The following is a 22,038-nucleotide window of genomic DNA, read 5'->3' as shown; positions in this document are numbered from 1 at the left end:
AATACTTTCAGGTCAAATGAGTTGTCACCATGTGTTTATATTAGACTGAAAATCAAAAGTAATAGGTAAGGGCTTAGATCACAGACTAGTCCTGGCAGAACATACTACAGGACTATGAGGACAAGCCCAATGTTCCAGTTCAAGTAGTGATTGAGTTGCACAAGACAACTACTGGGAATAATCATTTATTTCTTACACATAGCCTCTGGCTTATAATAGTAGCGTTGATTCAGGATTATCTCTGCACCATCCAACAGCAACGTGTCACACTTTGCTCTTGTGGCAGTGTTTCAGAGCGTCTTTCAGTGCCGCCAGCACCATGTCAACACTGGCCTTGCTGCTGTTACATCCCATCAAACCCACACGCAACACCTGAAAAGACCAAAAACATCTGGGATTTAGGCTTCACAGGCCTTAAGCAACTTCTTGGTGGGCAAACACAACTAGTAAAAAAGTGAGTATCTAGGCACATAATCTTTTACCAAGCCAACTGATGGTCCAAGCCCTCCAGAAATTTCTAAATTATGTGTTTTCATGATGTAGGTTGTGATCTCTTTCCAGTCATATCCATTAGGCGCAACAATAGTTGTAACCGTAGGCAGTCTTGCTTTCTGTAACAACCATTTAAGTCAGACTTAGTACATTTCCCTCATCAGTCATTTTATTTTCTGATCATTTTCTCTTGTTATAACAGCTTTTTGAATAAATGTATAAATTCCACCAAGGCTGATTAAAAGAACTACACGGTTGTATTGAAACTTGAAACTCACTTTTTCTTTGACAAACAGTTTGAGACCCATGCTCTCGAGGCCAGCATGGAAATATTCTGCCACTTTTTGATGTCTTTCCCATGACTTCTCCAGACCCTTCGATCAACAAAACATGTCATAAAAACAGACAAAACATTATAGAATAGCTGACCATTTACAAATAACTCATATTTCCGATTTGTACATGTTCATTATCAGTGTGCCGATCAGGGTTTTTGTACAACAACACTAAGAGTCTACAGCCATGCCAAAGGCTCTGTGAGGCTGTGCTTCGAGCTGAACGCTAATGCTTTGCTAACATGCTCACAGCGACAAACGCTAGCAGGTATAACGTTTCCCATGTTCACCATCTTAGTTTAGCATGTTAGCATGTTAACATTTGCTTATTAGCGATAAACACAAACTACAACTGAGGCTGATGGGAACGTGATTAGTTTTGCAGCATCTGGTCATAAAGCAAAGTGGTGGACAGACCAACCAACAGACCGAAACTGCCGTCACTACGTCCATGTAGCTAAAAACACCATGCTGCTACAGCAGTGTTGCTGCTACAGCAGAGCATAAGCTAGTTAATGGTTAATTCACATTTTTGCCTTGTTCTAACAAAAGTATTGGTTGCACTGTTCTACCTGCTCAGTGGCTATCTGGACAGAACTGTTGCAGCTTCAGACAAAATGCAATATCAAAATATTTCACTCCAACACTTGTCCCACCTCTTCAACAAGGACAGCCAGGCTCTCCCTCAGAGAGTAAAAAGCATTGACTGGACCTGTGTGGTGATATCTATAGAGAGGAAATGAAGAATATACAGAAACTGTGTAAGTACGGCTTAATATGAAACCACCGTTCGAAATGTGATCAGTTCCTGTCTGCAGGAAACAAACATGTCTTACACTCTTGACGACTTGCCGTCACATCCCCAGTAGTTTCCAAGCCAACTCAAATCCAAGAAGAATGACACAGGCTTTGTCCTCCGGTTGAATATTTTCTGGCTGTGGACAAATTCAGCCTTAAAAACACGTCACAATTTAATCTTAATCTATTACTTGCAGGCATGTAAGGTGTATACACAGTTCTCACCACGCTCTCTCACTGAAGGAGATGGGCGCTGTACCGGGCGGGGCATTCAGAACCTTTTGAGAGCCCGTGTACAGGATATCTATCCCTGTCAATGCAGAAATTTACAAAGAAAATCTATATTTGGTTTCATCAAAAGAGATAATGTAGCCCAGTACAGATGAGTTAAATGTATTCATCAGCTGCACCAGAGAGACTGGAAACATTTGGCAGGAATTAACACTAAACCTTGCCGGTCCATGTATAGAGGGGCTCCTCCAATTGAAGCCACAGAGTCTACGAGAAACAGGCAGTTATACCTGCAGGCACAAATCATAACACATCTGTTATCATCTTCTTATCTTTTGTTACCGATGTGACAATGACAGGTGAGCGATGTGTCTTACTTATGACACAGCTGTCCAATGCCATCTAAAGGGTGCAAGACTCCTGTAGAGGATTCTCCGTGTGCAAGGAAGAACAGGACTGGCCTGTACTTTGATAAGGCCTACAACGAGATAACAGTACGATCGCTCAGACTGGAGCTTTGACGGAAATAAGTCATGGATAACTGAAGTATTAGGACACAATACCTGTTCAATTTCTGCATTAGTGAAGAAGCCTCCAGGAGGCACCACAATGGTGTTAACTCTGGCGCCTGTTGGATTGACACACATGGTATTCTGTCATGATTTATACAGGATTTTTTTTTATTCCATCATTTGATACTGATTTTAAAGTACCTATCCTCTCTGCCATGTCTTCTGCTCGCTCTCCCCATATGCCATTCACTGCAGTCAGCACATTGTCCCCGGGCTCCACTGTGTTGAAGATGGCACACTCCATAGCAGTGTGGCCAGTGCCGCTCACAGCTAAAGTCATACGGTTCTGAGTCTGAAACATGTACTGGATTCCACTTTTGATGTCACTCATTATCTGTAACGGTATATGAAAAAGTTTTGGTGAGTAAAGGGAGTTGAAACAGAAATATATCATCTTTACTATAGTACCCTGTTGCCTTCAATAAGCAGCAGACAGAGTGAGGTCTAAACACTGTTTAGCTGCAGCCCTTTAAATTTGTACAATCAAGCTAGAAATCACACGGTCAAAAAATTTATCAGCAACAATTCTGATTATTGATTAAGTCATTTTTAAGGAAAAAAAAAAATAAGGAAAACATTTACTATTTCCAGCCTTGATATCAAACTGAATAACTTGGGTTTTGTATTGTTGCTCAGAAAAAAAAACCCAATACATTTAAACATGTCTACCTGGGACTAACTGTGATGGGCATTTTTTTTTTGCTTTTTCTGAAATTTACAGACCTAACCAGTCAAACAAGAAAATAATTGGCAAATTAATCAATTATGAAAAATACACAAATTAGGTGCAGCCCTGCTTTCAAGCATGCTCTCCCATTCTCTCTCACACATACTCAAACAAACCGATGCAGGAACACACACGAGTGGTTGTTGAATAAAGACTTTTAATCAAAATGGCATACATTAGTCTTACATTCAAACGTAAAAGTACAGAGGTACAAAATAATTTGCAAAATATACTTTAAGTATCAAAAATAAAAGTATTCATTATGTGGAATCAGCCAAAGACTTTTATATTATTATAAATTATTATTATTGGGTTATTATGACATTAACATTAACTTATAAGCTTCATTTCAATATTGGAACTGGTTGAAGTGGAGGTAATTGTAACTACTTTACAAAATATGTTTGGTCATTTAATCTATAAAGATGCATCATATTTTATTATCTGATTATATGTTTTGTGTGTAAAATCTTAATCTGCAAAGTAACCAGTAATTTAATAAATGTACTGGTGTAAAAGGAGAATATTTCCCCTTGAAATGTAGTGGAGCAGAAGCAAAGCCGCATGAAACAGAAATAGTCAAGTAAAGTACAATTGCATTAAAATTGTACTTAAGTACAGTACTCGAGTAAATAGTTACTTTCACTGGCAATTTCCAATAGATGTTACATTTTACTCAATGTTACAACTAAACTCAGGATGTAGGGCAGAGTGTGACATCTACCTGTCTTTGAAGTGGAGTAAATGCTTTCGTGACATACAGATGCAAAATGTAAAATGTTTTTAAAAAATATGTTTCACCTAAACCAGGAGTTGATGCCAGTCTCTGCCTGGAAAGTCTACATCATTAGTGTTAAACACACCGAGTTACCTCAAATATCTCTGGATGCATGTGTCCAATGACAGGATTGGCTCCAGCATCCAAGATGCGAGGAGGAACGTTGGAAGGTCCCGGTCCAAACATGTGGCGATGAGGAACCGCCAGCGGTTTCTGCAGGCATTTGGGTGGCGGTACCGAGACGGACGACATGTTTCCAACAGTGCAACAAGCGCAGCAAAACCACAGAGAGCGGTGGAAACAGGTGACCTAAATCCTCAGCTCAGGTACACCCCACTGTCTGACCAGTGAGGTCCTCAGGTCAGGAGTCTGTCACAACATTTTCTGCTTTTATCTCTTTCTTCTTCTGTCAACATTCGCTGCTTCTTTGAGCTCGGGTCGCTTGATGCTTTCTCATTTTTACAGATAAGGAAGTCACCTAGCATGTCCTTACATGTTAATTATTGACTACATTGACTCTCCAGGCTAAACTGTTACACTGCTATGCTCTTGTCCCGAATTAACAGACAATGTTCCAGGCTGAACATACAAGTGCAAATGCTCTCCGTAGCCTGTATTTTAAATCCATTGATTGTAGCCTCTGACAAGTTTGAATCTATAATATTCGTACCGTAAATGTTATTTTAATATTTGGACAGTGTACAAAATTCACACATTGTTGGAAAATTGTTGGCAAAGCCTGGTAAAAGTAAAGTGAAATCCTCAAACAGTGTTATGATGTTGCACCAGTAATTAGAGGTTTCAGCATGTTACATAGTTTTAATTTATTTAAGTCCTAATTTTTTCATGCATCGGTCACACTAAGCAGTGCTGCATTGTCAGCATCGTCACCTTTTGTGTAAGAGGCAAGAGAATCAAGGCAGAAGAAACAAGGAGAATGGATGGAAGGATTTTTATTTATTTTATTGTTTTCAAGGTTTGGAGGTTCTAATGTGTTGCACTCATTTTGATGCACTTGCCTTAAATATCCACTCTCAAGTCAGGATTAATGCAAGAAGCCAATGATGTTGAGATGACTAGTCGAGTTGATGAGGACTTCATGTGTAAATCACACAGTTCTCCATGTGCCATGAAGAGCTTTGCTCAGTCTTTGAGGAGAATCTGAAAATCTGATTGGGAAAGTATTTAAATTGGTTTTGTTTGTATGTTTTCAATTTTTTTTTTTACATGTTTAGTAATGTATGCATAACACTATTATAAAATTCATTCAGTCAGTTTATGTTGTTTTCATCACATCTGCAACAATAATACTCGGCTCATAATGCCCATAAATGCTTTCTTGATGTTGTATCTCTTTGCATTTACTGATGTTTCACTAACTTTGTTTAGCTGAAAAAATGCTGACACTATTTATTATTACATTATACTACCAATATATTATATTACAAAAATGTCTTAACAATCTGTGAAACCAGCAGGTGTTCGCAGTTCTATTACAAATGAAAACTGTAGTATAAAAACTTTTAGGTAATAAAATATGATGAAAGTCATTCATTAGGTGTGAGAGAAATGACTTCACAGCTGGGCTTCTTTTTACCTCTGAGGGATGAGGAGATGTTTCCCCAGAGGCTCGGAGGAGAAGGAGCCTTCTTTGTACACTATCCGTCCCCTGAGGATGGTGGCACACACCACTCCTTGCAGTGTGATGCCAAGGTAAGGAGTTATCTGCACAAGCACGATCATATCGTCAAAACTCTGCGCTCGATCCATCGTAGCATATCTTCATTAAATGTGTCCTGATGATTTTATTTACCTTGTTTTTATGATGTATGTTTGCCCCTTGAATCTATGAAATATAGCAGAGGATGAAACAAAGCTGATTCAGGGTTTGGTGATTTTTTTTTTTTTTTTTTTTTTTTTAAATGGCATGGACTTCTTACTATTTTCTAACCTCAAATTCTCTCTCTGGGTCCCATATAACCAGGTCGGCATCATAGCCGGGGCCAAGGCTGCCCTTCTGGTTGTCAAGACTACACAGCTGGGCCGTTTTCTGGCTTAGAAGCCTCACCACATCAGGCAGCTGAAAGCCTCTCTTACTGGCTGAACTCCAGAACAGAGGCAAACCTGGTTTAAAAAAAAAAAAAAAAAATGGTGAGAGTAATAAACAATCCTGTAGAGACTGAGTTGACAAGAATCAAATATGAAAAGCTTAATGCGTTTTTTGTTTTTTTTCACAATTTTTCACTCCAGCATCCATTAATCCTTTCATATAAGAACAATCACATCAGGTAGTGTCATAATTCTGGGAGGTGAAGTACTAAAACATTGTGTATCACAATGTTAGTCTTCCTCATTTCAGACTGTGACCACTTCCTCACTGTGTCAGAAAAGTAAATGATTGTTCTGTCCTCTAAACTGGAACACAGCTCTTGTTTACCTCCCAGTGAACTTTGCCCAGTGTGGGAGGATTGTCAAACAGATTATGGGGGGAGGAAAGAAGGAGGTAACAACTAATCCACCCTAAAAACTTGCATATATGATTCCTGTAATATTGCACAGACCTGTCTTATTTTCTGTATTTTGAGCAGAGAGGATCTGTCGTGTAGAGACAAATCCTGGATCTGCTCCACAGACAGTGAATAATGTGAAAGCTGTCCTCGCTCTGCGACAGCAGCGGCGGAGACTTTACTGCAATGCCGGTGCGTTTGCAGATTCACAGCATAAAGCTATGCATTCATAAAGTAAAACACTCACGATGTAAATTCTCAAACAAAACAAAACTTCTACAACAAGCAGTATAGTGTCTAAGCGTCACCTCAATTCATCATTTCACCAATGTGTCTCATATCCCTCTCCAGTAGAGGGAATCGTACAACGAACTGAATCAGGGACTGATCACCAGTTCAACGTGGGACTTTTGAGACAGAGCACGTGTGATGTCACATTAAACATATACTCCCAGGTTTAGGTAAACTACACTGTAAAAAAAACGTCACAAAAAACAAAAAGTTAAGTTTCCACGGGGGTTGGCATTTTCAGCTGTAGCAACAGCAACATTTTCTTCCAAAGGCAGCTTTTTGACAGAGGTGTCACAACATGAAACTAAGCTGCAAATAACAAACGAATAAAGGTTCGGTTGGATTTAGGTTACCAAACTGTAGTGAAGAAATTCCTCCCCAGGCCTGGGTGAAGTCTCCACTATCCAGTTTCTTCAGCTCAGGGGTGCAGGGAGAGTGATCAGACACCACCATGTCTATCTGCCCAGCTTTCAGTGCTGACCATAACTGCTCCTGATGGGGCACAATCAACCGTCTACTAGAAATCCAAGAATACTAAAGCCCAGTTTCATGTTGAGGCTCAAACTGAAGGTAGTCAGATTTTCATCAACTCTGCTTCCTGTTCCATTTACCTGGTTATCAGATCCTCTGATGGGGGGACAGCACTTGAACTGTGTGGCCCCTGCAGGTATATTCTCAGCACACAGGCTGAGGTAGTGGTGGGTTGTCTCCACCGTCAAGGGGGCTCCGGCCTGCCGCGCCTCCTGGATCAGTTTCAGTGGCTTTGCAGAGGACAAGTGAACTATATGGCACCGTACCCTGGAGCAGACAAAGGTAGTTGACTGTGGGATCAGTGCTACGGACACAATCTAATCCTATTCAGAATGATCTGCTAGGACATGATGGTTATTTGGTACCATGCTGAAGAGCTTACTGGTACTGCAGGCAGAGTTCTGTGACAGTGCGAATAGCCTCTATTTCCATGACATCTGGCCTGGACTGCAGAAAAGTGGAGTACTGACAAGGGTCTAACTCGGAAAAGGGTTTGGAACATATCAATATTTGTTACTGAAGACTTAATTCTTAATTTACTGCTGACTCACAATTTCCTGAGTTTATACAAACCAGAGTAGGGCAGTATACCAGTATAATATCAGTACTGTGGTATTATGAACCTTGATTTTGGATAACTGCATAGAAGATACAGATTAAAAGTTGGTCCAAAGTTTAGTGTTTCAAATTTCTGAACTTGTTAGACTATACTAGCTGGGTATAACTGCAAAAAAAGAAGGAAAGTAAAAGGAAAGAAAAAAACCTGCGTTTGACAAATTAGTCGTTGATTTTCTTAAAGGGTCAGTTCACCCAAATCACAAAAAACACATTTGCAATCGCCCCTATCTAGCCCTGCAGATTGTTTCTTATCATCGCCAGTGCCAACGATGACAACTACCACCAGCTGATTAGCAGTCATTTTCTAAAATTTGGCTGAATCTAAAAAAAAAAACTAAAAAATATGTTTTTGTGATTTGGGTGAACTGAAACTTTAGACAACTGAGAGTAATTCTCAAGTCTCAGTGGTTGCAATTTCGTCACAATATTGGTACAGAGGCACTGGGTCAAAATATGTGATATTTCATTTGTCAGTACTGCCCAGCCCTAACAGAAGCCTTAGTTTAAAAGTAACACATACTTATACCTGACTTCAATAATACAGTATGCCACAGACAGATTACTCTATTGTACAATGTAAATCTATTTTTACCGCCAGTCTCTTCTGTTGTCTGCTGAACATCTAACTCTGCGTGGAACTGAAGGAGACAAAGCAAAAGGCATTTCAGATACATTACTGTAGCTTGTTTAACCATGAGGGTTTGATAATCACAAAGTATGGTAAAAGTTATGGATGCTGCAGTTGGTGAGTTACCAGCAGGACACTTCCTGTGCCTTGGAGCTGCTTCATGGCTGTGTGTAGATCACAGTCGGTCACATGAGGAAACTCCTCCACGCCGCTATGGATGAGGAAACATTTGAAGCCAGCCACTCCAGCCTGGATCATGGGCCGCAGTTCTAGCTATAAGGAGACATCTGCTATTGGTCTTTGCTTTGGTCCTAATTCAGCATCGTCGGGCTAAGAATGTGTTCATTTTGTGCAAGCTGTTCCACTGTAGGCTCACCTGATTGCCAGGAATCACGCCTCCCCAGAAAGCCGTGTCCACAAAACACTTCCCTGTTGCCTCCCGCAGCTTCTCGTGAAAATTACCGAGGGTGGTGGTTGGAGGTATACTATTTCTGTGGGAATTTTAGAGATACAAAAGAAAAAAAACATTACTGCAACTTCTAATGTTTCCAAAATGTTATTTTCCTTTGCGAAAAGCATCTTTAGTGTCTTAGTTCCATTGTAAGTGCATGGGCCAACATCATCTTAGCCTTGCGATGCTTCTAGGAACCAAGAGTTTTCATGGATTTACAGCTTTTGTTGCCTTCAGGAGCAATTCTCCAGTGTTACAAATGATAATTACAATACATTTAATAATAAAATAATACACTTATAATATGCTAATATACTTTATTAACATTTATATGCAAAAAACTTGTGTATTGTGTCATACCCACCACGCAAACTGCGAACTGTTTAGCATAAAATTGAATCATGGTTACCTACAAGATAGAAATAATCTCTGTACATAAAGTAAAGAACAAAATATGTCAAGAAAAAAAGGGTCCAAAAAGTCATAATGGAGGTATTACACACTGACAGACACAGGTAGTGTGCAGGGGAAAAAACAACAACATAAATGTAACTCTCTATTTGATCTTTGCCCAAAGAAACTTAAAAGCATTTATTTCACAATCTGTTCGCCCTGCCTTCACCTTTCCTAGTCATTCCGTGGTAAGCCAGTGGGTATTGACTGATTTTAGGCGGGGGAAGTCTCCAACTTACAGTGGCATGTCCACAATCGTAGTCACCCCTCCAGCTGCAGCAGCCCTGGTGGCGGTCCAGAAACCCTCCCAGGAGGTGCGTCCTGGTTCATTCACATGAACGTGGCAATCTACAATGCCTGGCATCACCACACTGTCACCCACATCCAACACCACCTGCGGTCACGGGTGGTATTGCATCTCTCAGAATAACAAAATCAAGCCAACATTTGTGTGCAAATAGAATAAAAAGAGTGGTAGGTCAATGCGTTTGCCCTCTCGCTATACATTCTTTTTAAATCCCACTGGGGGGGGGGCTCACTCTTAACCGAAATGAGTGCCAGCCAGCTTACCTCACAGCCGCCATCCCCAGAAAAGTTGCATTCTGAGACTATTTGATGGATTTTCCCATCCTTTATTACTACAACAGCAGGGCGGACTTCGTTGCCAATCAGTACCCTCTTGCTCCTCACAGCGCTAACCGTTGACCCAAGTTCCATGTCTGTTTTCATCGAGTGTTAATGAATACAATGGACTCTCCTCACTCTGCCTCTGCACTTAGGGTGCGCTCTCGGCAGTTCAGTGGCCTAGCGCTGAGGCACCACCCCCTACTAAGCGGTGCAATGTACGAGCATTTGTTGACTTTTCTTGTCTGTGGGGGACTTGCTGAATTTCAGATCAAATCGTGCAAAGCAGTTCAGGTGATACTTCAAATGTAAGGACTAGAACTAGAATGCACAAGAATGGAGAGGACAGCGTGATAAGGCCGCAGGGTGGTCATACTGCCATTATGGCATGCTATAGGTTTAAATACTGCTCCTGAACATCTGCTTGTGACAACAGAGCACACAGTGTGGATATAATGATAATGAAGGTTTGAGTTCTGTTTTAAACGTTATAGAGGATGAGGGCAATACAGCGATACAGTATTCAAATATCGTCCTATGTACCACCCTGAAGGACCCCACTTTGGAACACAACTACTATAGGACATTGGAGATAAGTGCCAAAGTTGTTCAAGCTGATTCTCTTATTATTTTCAAGTAGCCTCGTACTATCACGTTGTTAGGAACCATCTGGCTTGGATACCACACATCAGCACCCTGAACATGGGGAGCCAAAATCCAAATTTCATTTGACTATCCCCGTCTGTCTCTATATTAGTGTCGATGTGTGTTCTCAGACAAAGGTTGCGTTATTTACCCGTTTGAGTGTTTCTGATAGGAAGCACATTGCGCTCTTCATTCCTCTGGTGCCACTCATCTGCTACAAATGGGTTCCTGTGTTTATACATCGTATATAGATGGCCCATCACAGCACCAGACATTTGCTTGATGTAGGCGCAGGAGAGTGTCTCGCTTCATTCATTAAAGGACAGGTCCACATTTTTTCAAGTCTGGCTTGAAAAAAATAGTCAGGTGTCTATAGGTAACAAGGACACGTGAACACTGTTTCAAAGACGGACATGAAAAACGGTGAACCTGCCCTTTAAAACTGATGCGAAAAACTGATGTTTGTTGAGAATGGGAAGTTAACGAGGCAGATCCCTGAGGAATTAACGTCGCTTTTTGCACATTTTAACACAGACACAGTTGTTTCTGCTGCATGATAATATGCACTGTAGAAAAACCACAAACGTACAAATCTCAACTGTGAGCATGTAGGTCCGAATCCTTTGCACTCAGGCAAACCTTCAGAAAGATGGGCAAAGATCATTTCCGAGAAAATATGAAACAAATAAAATCCTCGCGTGACGAGCTCCACCTCTGTCTCGGCTCCCCTCACCTGTCCCCTGCGTGACTGCAGGCTGCTCGGGCCGGGCGTCCACCGGCTGACGGTCGGAGGAGAGGGCCAGGTTGCGGAGCCCGTGGCTGCGGAGGGCGTCCGAGGGACGGGGGGCCGGCAGGCCCGCGGCTTCGCCTCAGCGGGCCGCATCCCTCCATCCTCCCGGCGGTGCGCTGTGCGTTATGACGCGGGGTCGTCTTGGCGAGCGCGTTACGTGGGACTGGCGGAGCAGCACAGCCGCCTGGATCCTCGTTATGTAATGCATCGGATGCTGCTGCACGGCTGAGACTAGCGGCGGGGGGAGAGAGAGAGAGAGAGAGAGAGAGAGAGAAACTGAGAGGATGGCTGATTTACTAAAGAACAAGGGTGTGTTGGCTTGAGACTGAGCGCACAGACGTCTGCTGTCGGCAAGTACAATGCTCCTTGCAAATCGCTGGAGTGCGGTGTGATCGAGTCCGTCTGGGCACCAGTGGCCTATCCCTGCGGTGCACAGACGTCTGCAGCCTGCGGAAGCTGCACACTTTTTTTTTTTTTTCCTTCTCTTTTTCCCTTTCTCCGTCTTCCTCTTCGAGCCGACCGGAGGCGAGTCTCCCGTTTACCTTCGTGCCCTCTGTCCGTGGAAGGAAACCAATGCGGGTTTGCTCCAGAGAGGGATCCGGATCGCGTTTTCTTCTCCATTGCACCGGTTTCATCCGGCAGCCCCTGAGCCGTAGTATAAACAATGGCGGGTCCCGAGCAGTCCAAGCAGCAGCAGCAGGTAGAGGAGAAGGCAGAGCACATAGATGATGCCGAGATGGCTCTGCAGGGCATTAACATGCTGCTCAACAACGGATTCAAGGAGAGCGACGAGCTTTTCCGGAGATACAGGTAATTCGCTGTTTGCCATCACACTTTGATACCCCTCCGTTACGGTATGGAGCATTCAGAGTACAGCATGTACTGTGCCACTATGCACACGGCGACCGAACCTGTGGCCTCGCACATATATAGCAGTGGAATTCAAAAAAAAATGAGTGCTTTGACTGCTCCGGGAGGTCACGGATGCCCCAGAGCCTGTCTATGAGCGAGTGGGGGTCTGCCAGTCGCACCGGGGTTTCCCTCAGGTACAGCTTCCCCACTGACACAGGCCACCTCTAACAGAGAGGTGACATCATACAAACAGGTCGTGGCACTGTTCAATCGACGCACCTCGAGGCTTTACCAGGTGACCAGGATGTGGATTATCGACTTTTATATCCCTTCATCTTTACCTAAGCCTGCTTTGGGCGCTTGTTTTTTTTTTTTTGGGGGGGGGGGTGTTCTCTTGCATGTCAAACAGATAGTCCTTGAGCAGGGGGACTGTGGTCGCACCTGCTCCGGGACATGCTCTGTTTGTGTCAGCAGGGAAAGTTACCGGTCGCTCCTTTTAGTTATGCACAGGATTCCTTCTCTGGAGAAAGAGTGGTGCTAAAACTACTGTATATGACGAGGACAGTGGATATCCTGTTGTAATTATAATTTTCAACAAAGTCTTCAGCTGTGTTCTAATCTGTTTTGTTTTGTGGTCTCCTGTTTTCGCTCACTAGGACCCAGAGCCCGCTGATGAGCTTTGGGGCCAGTTTCGTCAGTTTCCTGGTGAGTTTCCTCTCAGCTGGTGATAAAATGGACAACTTAGATTCCAGAGGAAATATCATTGACTGTTAAGAAATAGGAAAACAGCTATTAAATAATTGATATAGTAGCAGAGTTAAATTCAAGCTCATACCCTCACAGTTCACCCCCCCCCCCCCAGGAAACCACACAGTATCATGGCCTGAAAAAATCCAATCTGTCAGACTAGTCGCATCATTGTCACCACTGGCATCCTCTTCCTTCCTTTTCCATCTATTAACATAATGGATGCATCCTCCTCTCAAGAACAGCATTTCTCTTACAGATAAGCTCATTACTATAACGTTGCAGCCCCCACTGATGGGAGAGGGAGATTTTTCTTACACACACACACACACACATATAAACTGTCGCTGCCCCTCATGTTGATACTCACCCACCATGACGCTAGAGATGATGTCATCCTCTCCTCTGTCCCCAGATGCTAAATGGCCCTGAAGGCAGTGGGGGTGGCGACATCTGACCATCATGGCTGGCCTTCATATGTGAACCGTTACAGTTAAATGCAGAACAGCAAATATTATACCAGCGTGAACCACAAAGCCCATCTCTAAATGTCTTTAAAATATTTATAATTTATATTATTTCCTCCTTCATTTATGTGTGATTATTTCATGCCTGGTTCAAAGTGATCTCTGAAGGTTTGAGCAACATCACGGCAAAGATTTTCTGATTCTTCCAGCTGGGTAGCGTCTCTGCAGCCCCCAACGCACAGCTGTACAGATGTCGCTGTGTTTCTCCATTCAGTGTTATGCAGAAAGAGCCCTTTGTCCTTGCCTGCTTTTTAAGAGTATTACATAACACTCCTTCGTTCACTCCTTATTACAAGATTGTAAGCCAGCTCAAGCATAGATCTGCTCTGTAAAACAAGACGGTTTCATATCAGAATAATAATGCAATGCAGCGTTTTTAATCCACCACATACTGTATACCAGTGAACCAAAAAGACCGGTTTTAAGGACTTGTTGCTGCGTTTCATTGCAGAATGCCATGATGACATTTGAGGAGGAAAAGATGCAGACAGCCTGTGATGACCTGAGGACCACTGAGAAACTGTGTGAGAGTGACAGCGCCGGAGTGATAGAGACAATCAGAAACAAGATAAAGAAGAGCGTGAGTGCAAACCTATGGATAAAAGAAGTGAAAAGTATGTTATATGGAGTGTTAGAAGGCAATAGGAAACCTATAAACTAAACTCTGATAATAGTAGGACTGAAATGAAGTGATATTGGTGGCACATTTAGATTTTTCAGCTTAAGCTGCTGCCGACGTCTCCTAATATCACATGCTATGCAACATGCTACAGTACAGGTCACAATGTTTATGTCCTTGGCATCATGCTTAATGATGCAGGCAGCAGTGAGATCATGCCCAGCCCACTCACAGATTCAATTAGTACTTCTGTTAAATGTAATCAACTGGCTGAGTGAGGAGTGAGGGGGCTGTCTCGCTGCTCTGGGTCATTCAGGAAACTTCTTGTTCCTCTGGTAACCAGCCAATTGGGAAACAAGTTGCAGGGTGCATGTGTATGCAGCTTATTGAATGTGTGTGTGTTTGTGTGTGGGTGTTACAGATGGACTCCCAAAGGTCAGGCGTAGTTGTCGTGGACCGCCTTCAGAGACAGATCATCGTTGCTGACTGTCAGGTGTACCTCGCCGTGCTCTCCTTTGTCAAACAGGAACTTTCGGGTAATCAAATTTTAGCAACGAGCCAAACACTATGAGCTTAAATGGGTGTCTCTCGGGGAGCACCGTGTCATCACGGTGGTGTGTGTCTGCGGCGTGTAAGACACATTCCTGTGAAAAGTATAACTGAAAAACAAGACATCATAGAAACATCTTACTTGCAGATAATCAGTGTAGAGCAGATCATTTTAATTAGGAGCATAACTACAAATGTTAATGAAGAATAACTTCATTTCTGTAATCCGCTACACCTACAATAATGAGTTCATATTATTACCACACAAGTGGTATGTGCAATACAGGTGTGTTAATCTAAAAAATATTTGTTTATGAAAGGGGTTCATGTGATTTAGAATTGCATTGTCATAAAGTTGTTTGATTTACAAGAGACAGATTAAAAAACAGAACGGTCACAATGGAAGTAGCAGAGGGCCGAGATATTCTGACTTTATGTCCTTAGCATGGGTCCAGCTTCAGAAACGCAGGATCCTGCATTTCCCATAATGCAACCAGTAGCATGTTTTTGCTAGACCCTCTCTGCCTGGTAAATTTGCATGTTTTATAACTTCCACATCCTGAGCTCATAACACCAGTTTTCAAGTATAAATTTGTAGTCTCCAAGCCCAACTGAGATTACCCTGATGACATCATCTGGGTTATTTTCTCAGACATGAGAAAGTTCCCTCCAGAGGCTAAGTAGAACTCGCCATGAGGATTAAAGTGATCTGCAGGTGTAAAATTGGGGGAGTGTACCTTTATTTCATCAATTTAGTTATTTTGATCATTGACAGTCAGTCTTGTTTTCTGTCTTATTGTACATTGAATATCTTTGGGTTTGATCTGTTGGTCAGATGCAACATGCAAATTGACTCAATGTTCTCATTAGTTTTTTAACATAATCATTAATTGTTAAATTAATTACCAGAAATTGTGGTCTTCAACATGCACATCTCCATGCAAACCTTTGTTAAAAGTATCTTGTTTATTGTTTCCAATAACAGCATATATCAAAGGAGGCTGGATTCTTCGTAAGGCATGGAAAATGTACAATAAGTGCCACAGTGACATCAGCCAGCTGCAGGAGGCCTGTCAGCGGAGGTCCTCTGTCAACCACGACTCCCTCTCGGCGGACAACGCCAACCACAATGCACCGGTGGAGAACGGCGTGACGGCCGAGGCCCTGGACCGGCTCAAGGGCTCCGTCAGCTTTGGCTACGGCCTCTTCCATTTGTGCATATCCATGGTACCGCCGCACCTGCTCAAGATTATCAACCTGCTGGGCTTTCCCGGTGACCGACTCCAGGGTCTGTCCTCCCTTATGTATGCCAGCGAGAGCAAGGACATGAAGGCACCACTGGCTACGTGAGTAGGCTAAACTCATATCATTTTAGAGAGAGAGAGACTGATATGACTTTATTTTATATACTTCAATTAACTGTAGTTGATTTAAGAGTTTAAAGCTGCTCTCATCAATATTTTTATATTAACAAAGGATCAAATGGCTACATACAATGTGAAAGTGGCTGCCCATAGTGACGTACACACAGATGATTATCACCCAACTCTGCAGTTCCCCTCAGTTCTGTGGAGCGTTTTAGCGCCTTTCAGCTAACTGTTTTGGTCCACCCACTGTACGCTATCTGTCCATCACCAAACGGCAGACAAAGTTAGCAACTAGCTGGTGAACATAGTGGGGCATTTAGCAGCAAAAGAGCCAGATATTATTATCTGGAGTTGGTAGAGACCATCCACAGAAAAATAAAGGGTGAATAGTGTACTTGTATTAATCAGGTGGATTTGTAAATGGGCAAATGTTTAGTAGAAAATTTAACATAACTTTACAGTATATGGTGATAATATGTCTATGTTGTGTTTACAGTTTGTTGGGCTGCCCCCAAAACGCCAAAAATCAATTAATGCAGCTTTGAATTAATATTTATTTTCTGCCCTTTGTAGATTTAATATATAAACTGTGTTGAAGAGCAACTCTTTAGAAAAGTCAAAACATTTCTTTAACTAGAAATTTTAAAAAAAAAAGAATAATGAAATAAAAAAAAATCCATTCCATACATGTTCCTGATCCTGGCCCTGATATTTAGATCCTTCTGTAGAGCATTATCTCTAATAAGAATAGCTAGCAAATTAACTCTAGGTTCATTTGCTAGCTATTCTGGAGCTTTCAATCATATCACATAATCTTCATCGGCAGATCAAGGTTAATTCTTCATCAAATGGCTGTTGCCAAAATAATCTCACTACAAGGTCCATTTACTAGAAGTATAGGAGCTTTGAGTACTTTTTTTTCTTACATTTTTAAAACATCATGGGTAAGAAACTGACAAAGCGCTCATAAAAAATGGAAATTTGAAATCTGTAATTCCATGACAACTGGGCAAACCCCATCTGCTGATGAAGTACGAACTTTTAAGTTAAACCTCAGTAATAAATGTTTACTGGCCTGATCAGGCAAGTTGTAGAGTTGACGGCAGGTTAATATTCAAGCAGTAGTTTGCACACCAACATGTCATTGCCCTTTTTTCTGTCAGATCTGGACTATATTTACCTTTCTCATATGCCCTGGTTCATACGCAGTCAGAGTGAGATTCAGGTTTAAAACAGACCAGTCTGAGAGGAATCTGCTGTTGTGCTCCTCAGGTTGGCCCTCTTGTGGTACCACACAGTAGTGCTGCCCTTCTTTGCTCTGGATGGCTCTGATACACATGCGGGGCTACTGGAAGCCAAAGCTATTCTGCAGAGAAAGTCGGTGGTTTACCCCAACTCATCACTCTTCATGTTCTTTAAAGGACGGGTTCAGAGGCTAGAGGTATGTACCGCAGGCTCAAGACTGCGGTCGTTGACATATTGCAAGCTTTGATGGTTTCTTTTTTGTTTGTAATGCTGGATAAAGACATGGGTTTTCGAGCACACAGGAGACAAATCTTTTTTCACAGAAGGATCTGAAAGTAATCTTCCATCAGTCACTTTAGCAACTTCTGTCCAAGCACATATACTTAATATGCATGTCAGACGGTTCGTGAACTCACCAACACCTGCTCAACCATCTACTTATCTAACTCTCATTCAACACATGCATGAATTGTGTGTCTAACATAATTACTGTTACCTGTCGGTGTACGTGTTCTCTCCTCTGTCCCCAGTGCCATATCAACAGTGCTTTGGCCTGTTTCCATGATGCATTAGAGCTTGCATCAGACCAAAGAGAGATCCAGCATGTGTGTCTCTATGAGATTGGTACGTGTTTTTTTTCATCAGGTCAGTTGTGACATACTAGCACTACGTGTACAGTACAGTGAGGGATTCATTTTGTTCTGTCCGCTTGCCATTGTGTCAGGTTGGTGTAGCATGATAGAGATGAATTTTGAAGATGCCTACAGGTCGTTTGAAAGGCTGAAGAATGAGTCACGCTGGTCACAGTGCTACTATGCCTACTTAACCGGAGGTGAGCCTGACACACGCTCACAAATGCTTACACCGTGGGGTTGCTGCTACTCTGTGTCCTATATTGTCCATGTTGTCGTTCTCCAGTGTGTCAGGGTGCGTCTGGCGACCTGGATGGAGCAAGTGGAGTTTTCAAAGATGTGCAGAAGCTGTTCAAGAGAAAAAACAACCAGATAGAGCAGTTTGCTGTCAAAAGGGTGGGTCTAGCTGCAATTTTGCCCCATTTTTTCTCTTTCACAAGTCATACAAAGCGTGTCACAAAGATTTTCCATCTCTGTCTGATTTTATCTCCAGGCTGAGAGATTGAGAAAGATCTTACCCACCAGAGAGCTATGCATCCTCGGTGTAATTGAAGTGCTGTATCTGTGGAAAGCACTTCCAAACTGCTCCTCATCTAAACTGCAGATAATGAATCAGGGTGAGTCTAACCTCCATGATTCATACCAGCTCAGCCAAGTTAGCTGCAGGCAGATTTCTAAGAATTTGATTTTATCCTGTGTGACGATGTCCTCTTGTGCCTGGTCAGTGTTACAGAGTTTAGATGACGCTTCTTGCAGAGGCCTGAAACATCTCCTTCTTGGTGCCGTTCACAAATGTCATGGAAACATGAGAGATGCCGTTCAGGTCTGAGTCTCTGTATTGAGTACTGAATGATGCAGACAATCTACGCTGGTAATGTTACTCACCTTGCTTTCTGTATTCGTTTTGTCTGCAATCAAGTCATTCCAGCTGGCTGCTAGAGATGAGTACGGACGGCAGATCAACTCATATGTTCAACCATATGCCGTCTATGAACTGGGGTGTATACTCCTTGCACAACCAGAGGTCAGTCTGTTGCACACAGCATTCGTATTTTTTTGCGATTAGTTTATGAAATAAATGGGCATTTTATGTGAATTCTACTGATGAAACCACACGCTCATTTATAATCCACGCTTTTTTTTTTCTTTTTTTTTGCAATACAGACTGTGGGAAAGGGAAGGTCATTGCTACTTCAAGCAAAGGTAAAATATTCACATAGTAATCATGTAAATTTGCATTCATTTTATTTTTTCCACATACAGTTTATTACATGTTACAAGTATCTATCTGCCATGTTTTTAGGAGGATTTTACAGGCTACGACTTTGAGAACAGGCTTCACGTCCGCATCCATTCAGCCCTGGCCTCGTTGAAGGAAGTAGTGCCTCAGTAACTTCGGGAAGAAGCTACAATGGCTCAAGCTATGCTCATGGCTTTTTACAACAAGTGTTAAGCCATTCAAACCAACTGTTTGTCATCCCAGTGAACAGGCTCCTGTGTTTTTCATTCTTAAAGGATTTGGAGAAATATGCTTGTTTGTCATCTTCCTCACACTCAGGTTGATATGAGGCCGCATCTCTGTGCATTCAGTACAGAGATAGAGGGTGTTCATACTGACTTAGCACAGAGAGTGGAAGCAGATGGAAATAGCTAGTGGCTAGCAGATCAAGGAACTATGCTATACACCGATCAGCCACAACGCTAAAAACCAGTTACCGGTTTTTAATGCCTTGGCTGAATGGTGTATATACTATACTATAACTAAGACTTGTCTTGTTGTGGACCGGCATGCTAGTCCCCAATACATCCATATACATTGGTTTTGTTACTGTGCAAACCTGGGAATCCCACTATTGGGACACACAGTAGTTGGTCAAGATATGGCCCAAACTAGGTGATTTTTATTTATTTATTTAGTGAATTTGATGAATTTAAATGTTTCCCCTTGCTTCCTGTCTATATGCTATGCTAGGCTAAACACTTCCCTAGACCATTTCTGGACTGGGTGCACAGAGATGAAATTGATATCAATACCTGACCCGGAGCAAGACAACAAAGAAGAATTTCTCCTCCAATCTCTAACTGTTCCTTTATGTGTTTTCTGCACCCAAATGTATTAGCTAGCTAGTAACAATCTTCCTCATTAACTTGTGTATTTGGAGGATTTCAGTTATGCCTCCCCCCTTTCAGTGAGCAATTCAGCACGTAAAAGTAACCTTCCATGAGATCATATCTCCCTTAATAGTTTCTTTACAAAGAGTAATTAAAGGTACAGATAACAGTGTTTTCCACATTCTTTAAAAACATGCAGATGACACTTGAACATCTTACACAAATAATGAAATGGAATTACTGATGCCAATTTTTTGCCATATCACATATCAATAAAAAGATAAGGGAAGGATTAGACAAAGTTAATATTCGATTTAATATGTTCTTATAAAGGACTTCATGGGTTGTGAGCTTTTCAGCAGTTATTTAATAACTAGTGCTTCTCCTCTCTGCTTGTCAAATTGCAAAAGGACAATGAAACACATCACGCAGGGACCACTTATATTCACGATGGACTTTAAATGACAAACCTTAAGTCTAATTAGTTACTCGTCACCTAAAATCACACGACTAGGCTGCTGTGAGTTCGTCACACTCGAGTAGTTGGACAAGATACATGTGTTGAAACTGAGAAATCACAACACTTCACGATGCCCTAATGATGTTTTTTTATGTGAAAACACCAGGCTTTGATCCTGTGCACTATGCATGGTATGGCAGGGTAACAGTGGCTTTAAGACTGTACTGAAGTCAAACGTACCTGTATGTCCATCTGTGCAGATACATCAAGGTATTGTAATACAGTACATTCGGTACTGTAATGTTACCACTGAACGGTGCTGCTAAATGTCAGCCTAATAAACATATATTAGTAGTGACTTATTTTAATAGTGTTTTAGTGATTCAAGCTTTTGAATTAGTCCATAATAGTGAGAACTTTATTTATTACATAGCAGAAGTTGTACTTTTACAAGTGTTATTTACAGTATGCTGTTTTAGTTTGAGTCTTGAACCTACAAATCCTGTAATGGCCAGCAAGGTAGACTGCAGTGTTAGTGATCAAGCTGGTTCAAAAGTGTGATCTTGAATCGGACAAGGAATAATATATCTGTAATAAGCAATTTTAACAACCTTTCTCAACAGTTTTGCACTGTACATATGAATTATTCTGTGCAGGGTATTGCCTTCTGAGTTACGGTCATCTGAGCAATATAAGCAAGAGGAGAACATCTTCATTTACAGAGGTTTTCGACACTGACTATCTGTGTTTTTTCATCTCATGTTCAAGAAAGTGGATGGATAGATTTGTTTTGCTGACGCCAAGCTGGTGCGACGAAGCCAGTCATCCCCCTGTGGCTGTGGTGGATGTAAATTGTGGTAAATGTTGAGGTGACCGCTGTGCAAGTGGTCGGTGTGGTGCAAGTGACGTGGTGAACGGTGAAATGTCAGTAAGGTGTCACCTACACGCTGTACCAAATACTTCTGTCACTGAGAGATTATTTCCTTTTGTCATGAGATTTTGTTGAAATTGAGGTTACATGTCAGGATGATGGTGTTCCAATGTGTCACTGAACTCTACAATAAACTGTTCTCCATTAATCTAGCCAAATGTGTGTGTATATTTCTTTTCCTGTGAGTTTTGGTGACATTGTACTTTGGACGGGTAATTTTACGACAAATGTCCAAAGGTGGCACTGCGTTTATGCCTCAGAGGCAAACATATCTACCCCTGTTCTGCCATACTGTGTCTGCACCAAGCCAGTTCTTCATATGCCTAGGAGAGGGCAGTGCTCGGATCCACGGGTAATGAGGAAAATGCTCAAGTGAGAGGCTTTCTTGCTGGCCAGCATCAGGCCTGGAACGGCTGGGAGACGGTGGAGAATGTCCACTAAGACACCACAAACACGGGGTAATGTTGCAAGTTGATACCCACCAAGTGTTGTTTGAAATTAAAGCAAAGCTTGCAGACAGTCATGG

General features: G+C 42.0%; 3 protein-coding genes across 6 annotated transcripts; 1 reads left to right on the top strand and 2 right to left on the bottom strand.

The window, feature by feature from the left end:
• Positions 1-36: 36 nt before the first annotated feature.
• On the bottom strand, positions 37-4,214 carry agxta (alanine--glyoxylate and serine--pyruvate aminotransferase a). Its single transcript, XM_040129560.1, has 11 exons — positions 4,027-4,214; positions 2,570-2,762; positions 2,420-2,484; positions 2,234-2,334; positions 2,076-2,146; positions 1,851-1,935; positions 1,664-1,762; positions 1,484-1,553; positions 771-866; positions 483-611; positions 37-372 (listed from the first exon to the last, which is right to left on the bottom strand). Exons 1-11 carry the CDS (start codon positions 4,183-4,185, stop codon positions 265-267), a joined length of 1,176 nt encoding a protein of 391 aa, XP_039985494.1. The 5' UTR covers positions 4,186-4,214; the 3' UTR covers positions 37-264.
• A 788-nt stretch (positions 4,215-5,002) lies between these two features.
• Positions 5,003-10,964, bottom strand: zgc:103559. 4 transcript variants are annotated; one of them, XM_040129555.1, is made up of 12 exons: positions 9,983-10,964; positions 9,652-9,806; positions 8,885-8,999; positions 8,635-8,781; positions 8,473-8,518; positions 7,645-7,738; positions 7,343-7,529; positions 7,085-7,265; positions 5,885-6,057; positions 5,747-5,779; positions 5,531-5,658; positions 5,003-5,102 (listed from the first exon to the last, which is right to left on the bottom strand). In XM_040129555.1, the coding sequence occupies exons 1-12, from the start codon at positions 10,139-10,141 to the stop codon at positions 5,042-5,044; spliced, it is 1,479 nt and encodes a 492-aa protein (XP_039985489.1). In that variant the 5' UTR covers positions 10,142-10,964; the 3' UTR covers positions 5,003-5,041. The 4 variants fall into 4 exon arrangements, with proteins under 4 accessions (XP_039985489.1, XP_039985490.1, XP_039985491.1 ...); XM_040129556.1 differs by having other exon boundaries at positions 7,085-7,223; XM_040129557.1 differs by lacking the exon at positions 5,003-5,102 and having other exon boundaries at positions 5,148-5,658.
• An 847-nt stretch (positions 10,965-11,811) lies between these two features.
• On the top strand, positions 11,812-21,639 carry LOC120790346 (tetratricopeptide repeat protein 39C). Its single transcript, XM_040127751.1, has 14 exons — positions 11,812-12,281; positions 12,980-13,028; positions 14,049-14,177; positions 14,638-14,752; positions 15,751-16,111; positions 17,405-17,573; positions 17,908-18,001; positions 18,102-18,209; positions 18,296-18,405; positions 18,503-18,626; positions 18,735-18,832; positions 18,929-19,033; positions 19,174-19,212; positions 19,313-21,639. Exons 1-14 carry the CDS (start codon positions 12,136-12,138, stop codon positions 19,400-19,402), a joined length of 1,737 nt encoding a protein of 578 aa, XP_039983685.1. The 5' UTR covers positions 11,812-12,135; the 3' UTR covers positions 19,403-21,639.
• The last annotated feature ends 399 nt before the right edge of the window (positions 21,640-22,038 follow it).

The sequence above is a fragment of the Xiphias gladius genome, chromosome 6, assembly GCF_016859285.1.
Source record: "Xiphias gladius isolate SHS-SW01 ecotype Sanya breed wild chromosome 6, ASM1685928v1, whole genome shotgun sequence".
NCBI classification, from domain to species: Eukaryota; Metazoa; Chordata; class Actinopteri; order Istiophoriformes; family Xiphiidae; genus Xiphias; species Xiphias gladius.
Note: the sequence above shows the minus strand (reverse complement) of the source record. Positions and strands in the feature narration are given on the sequence as shown.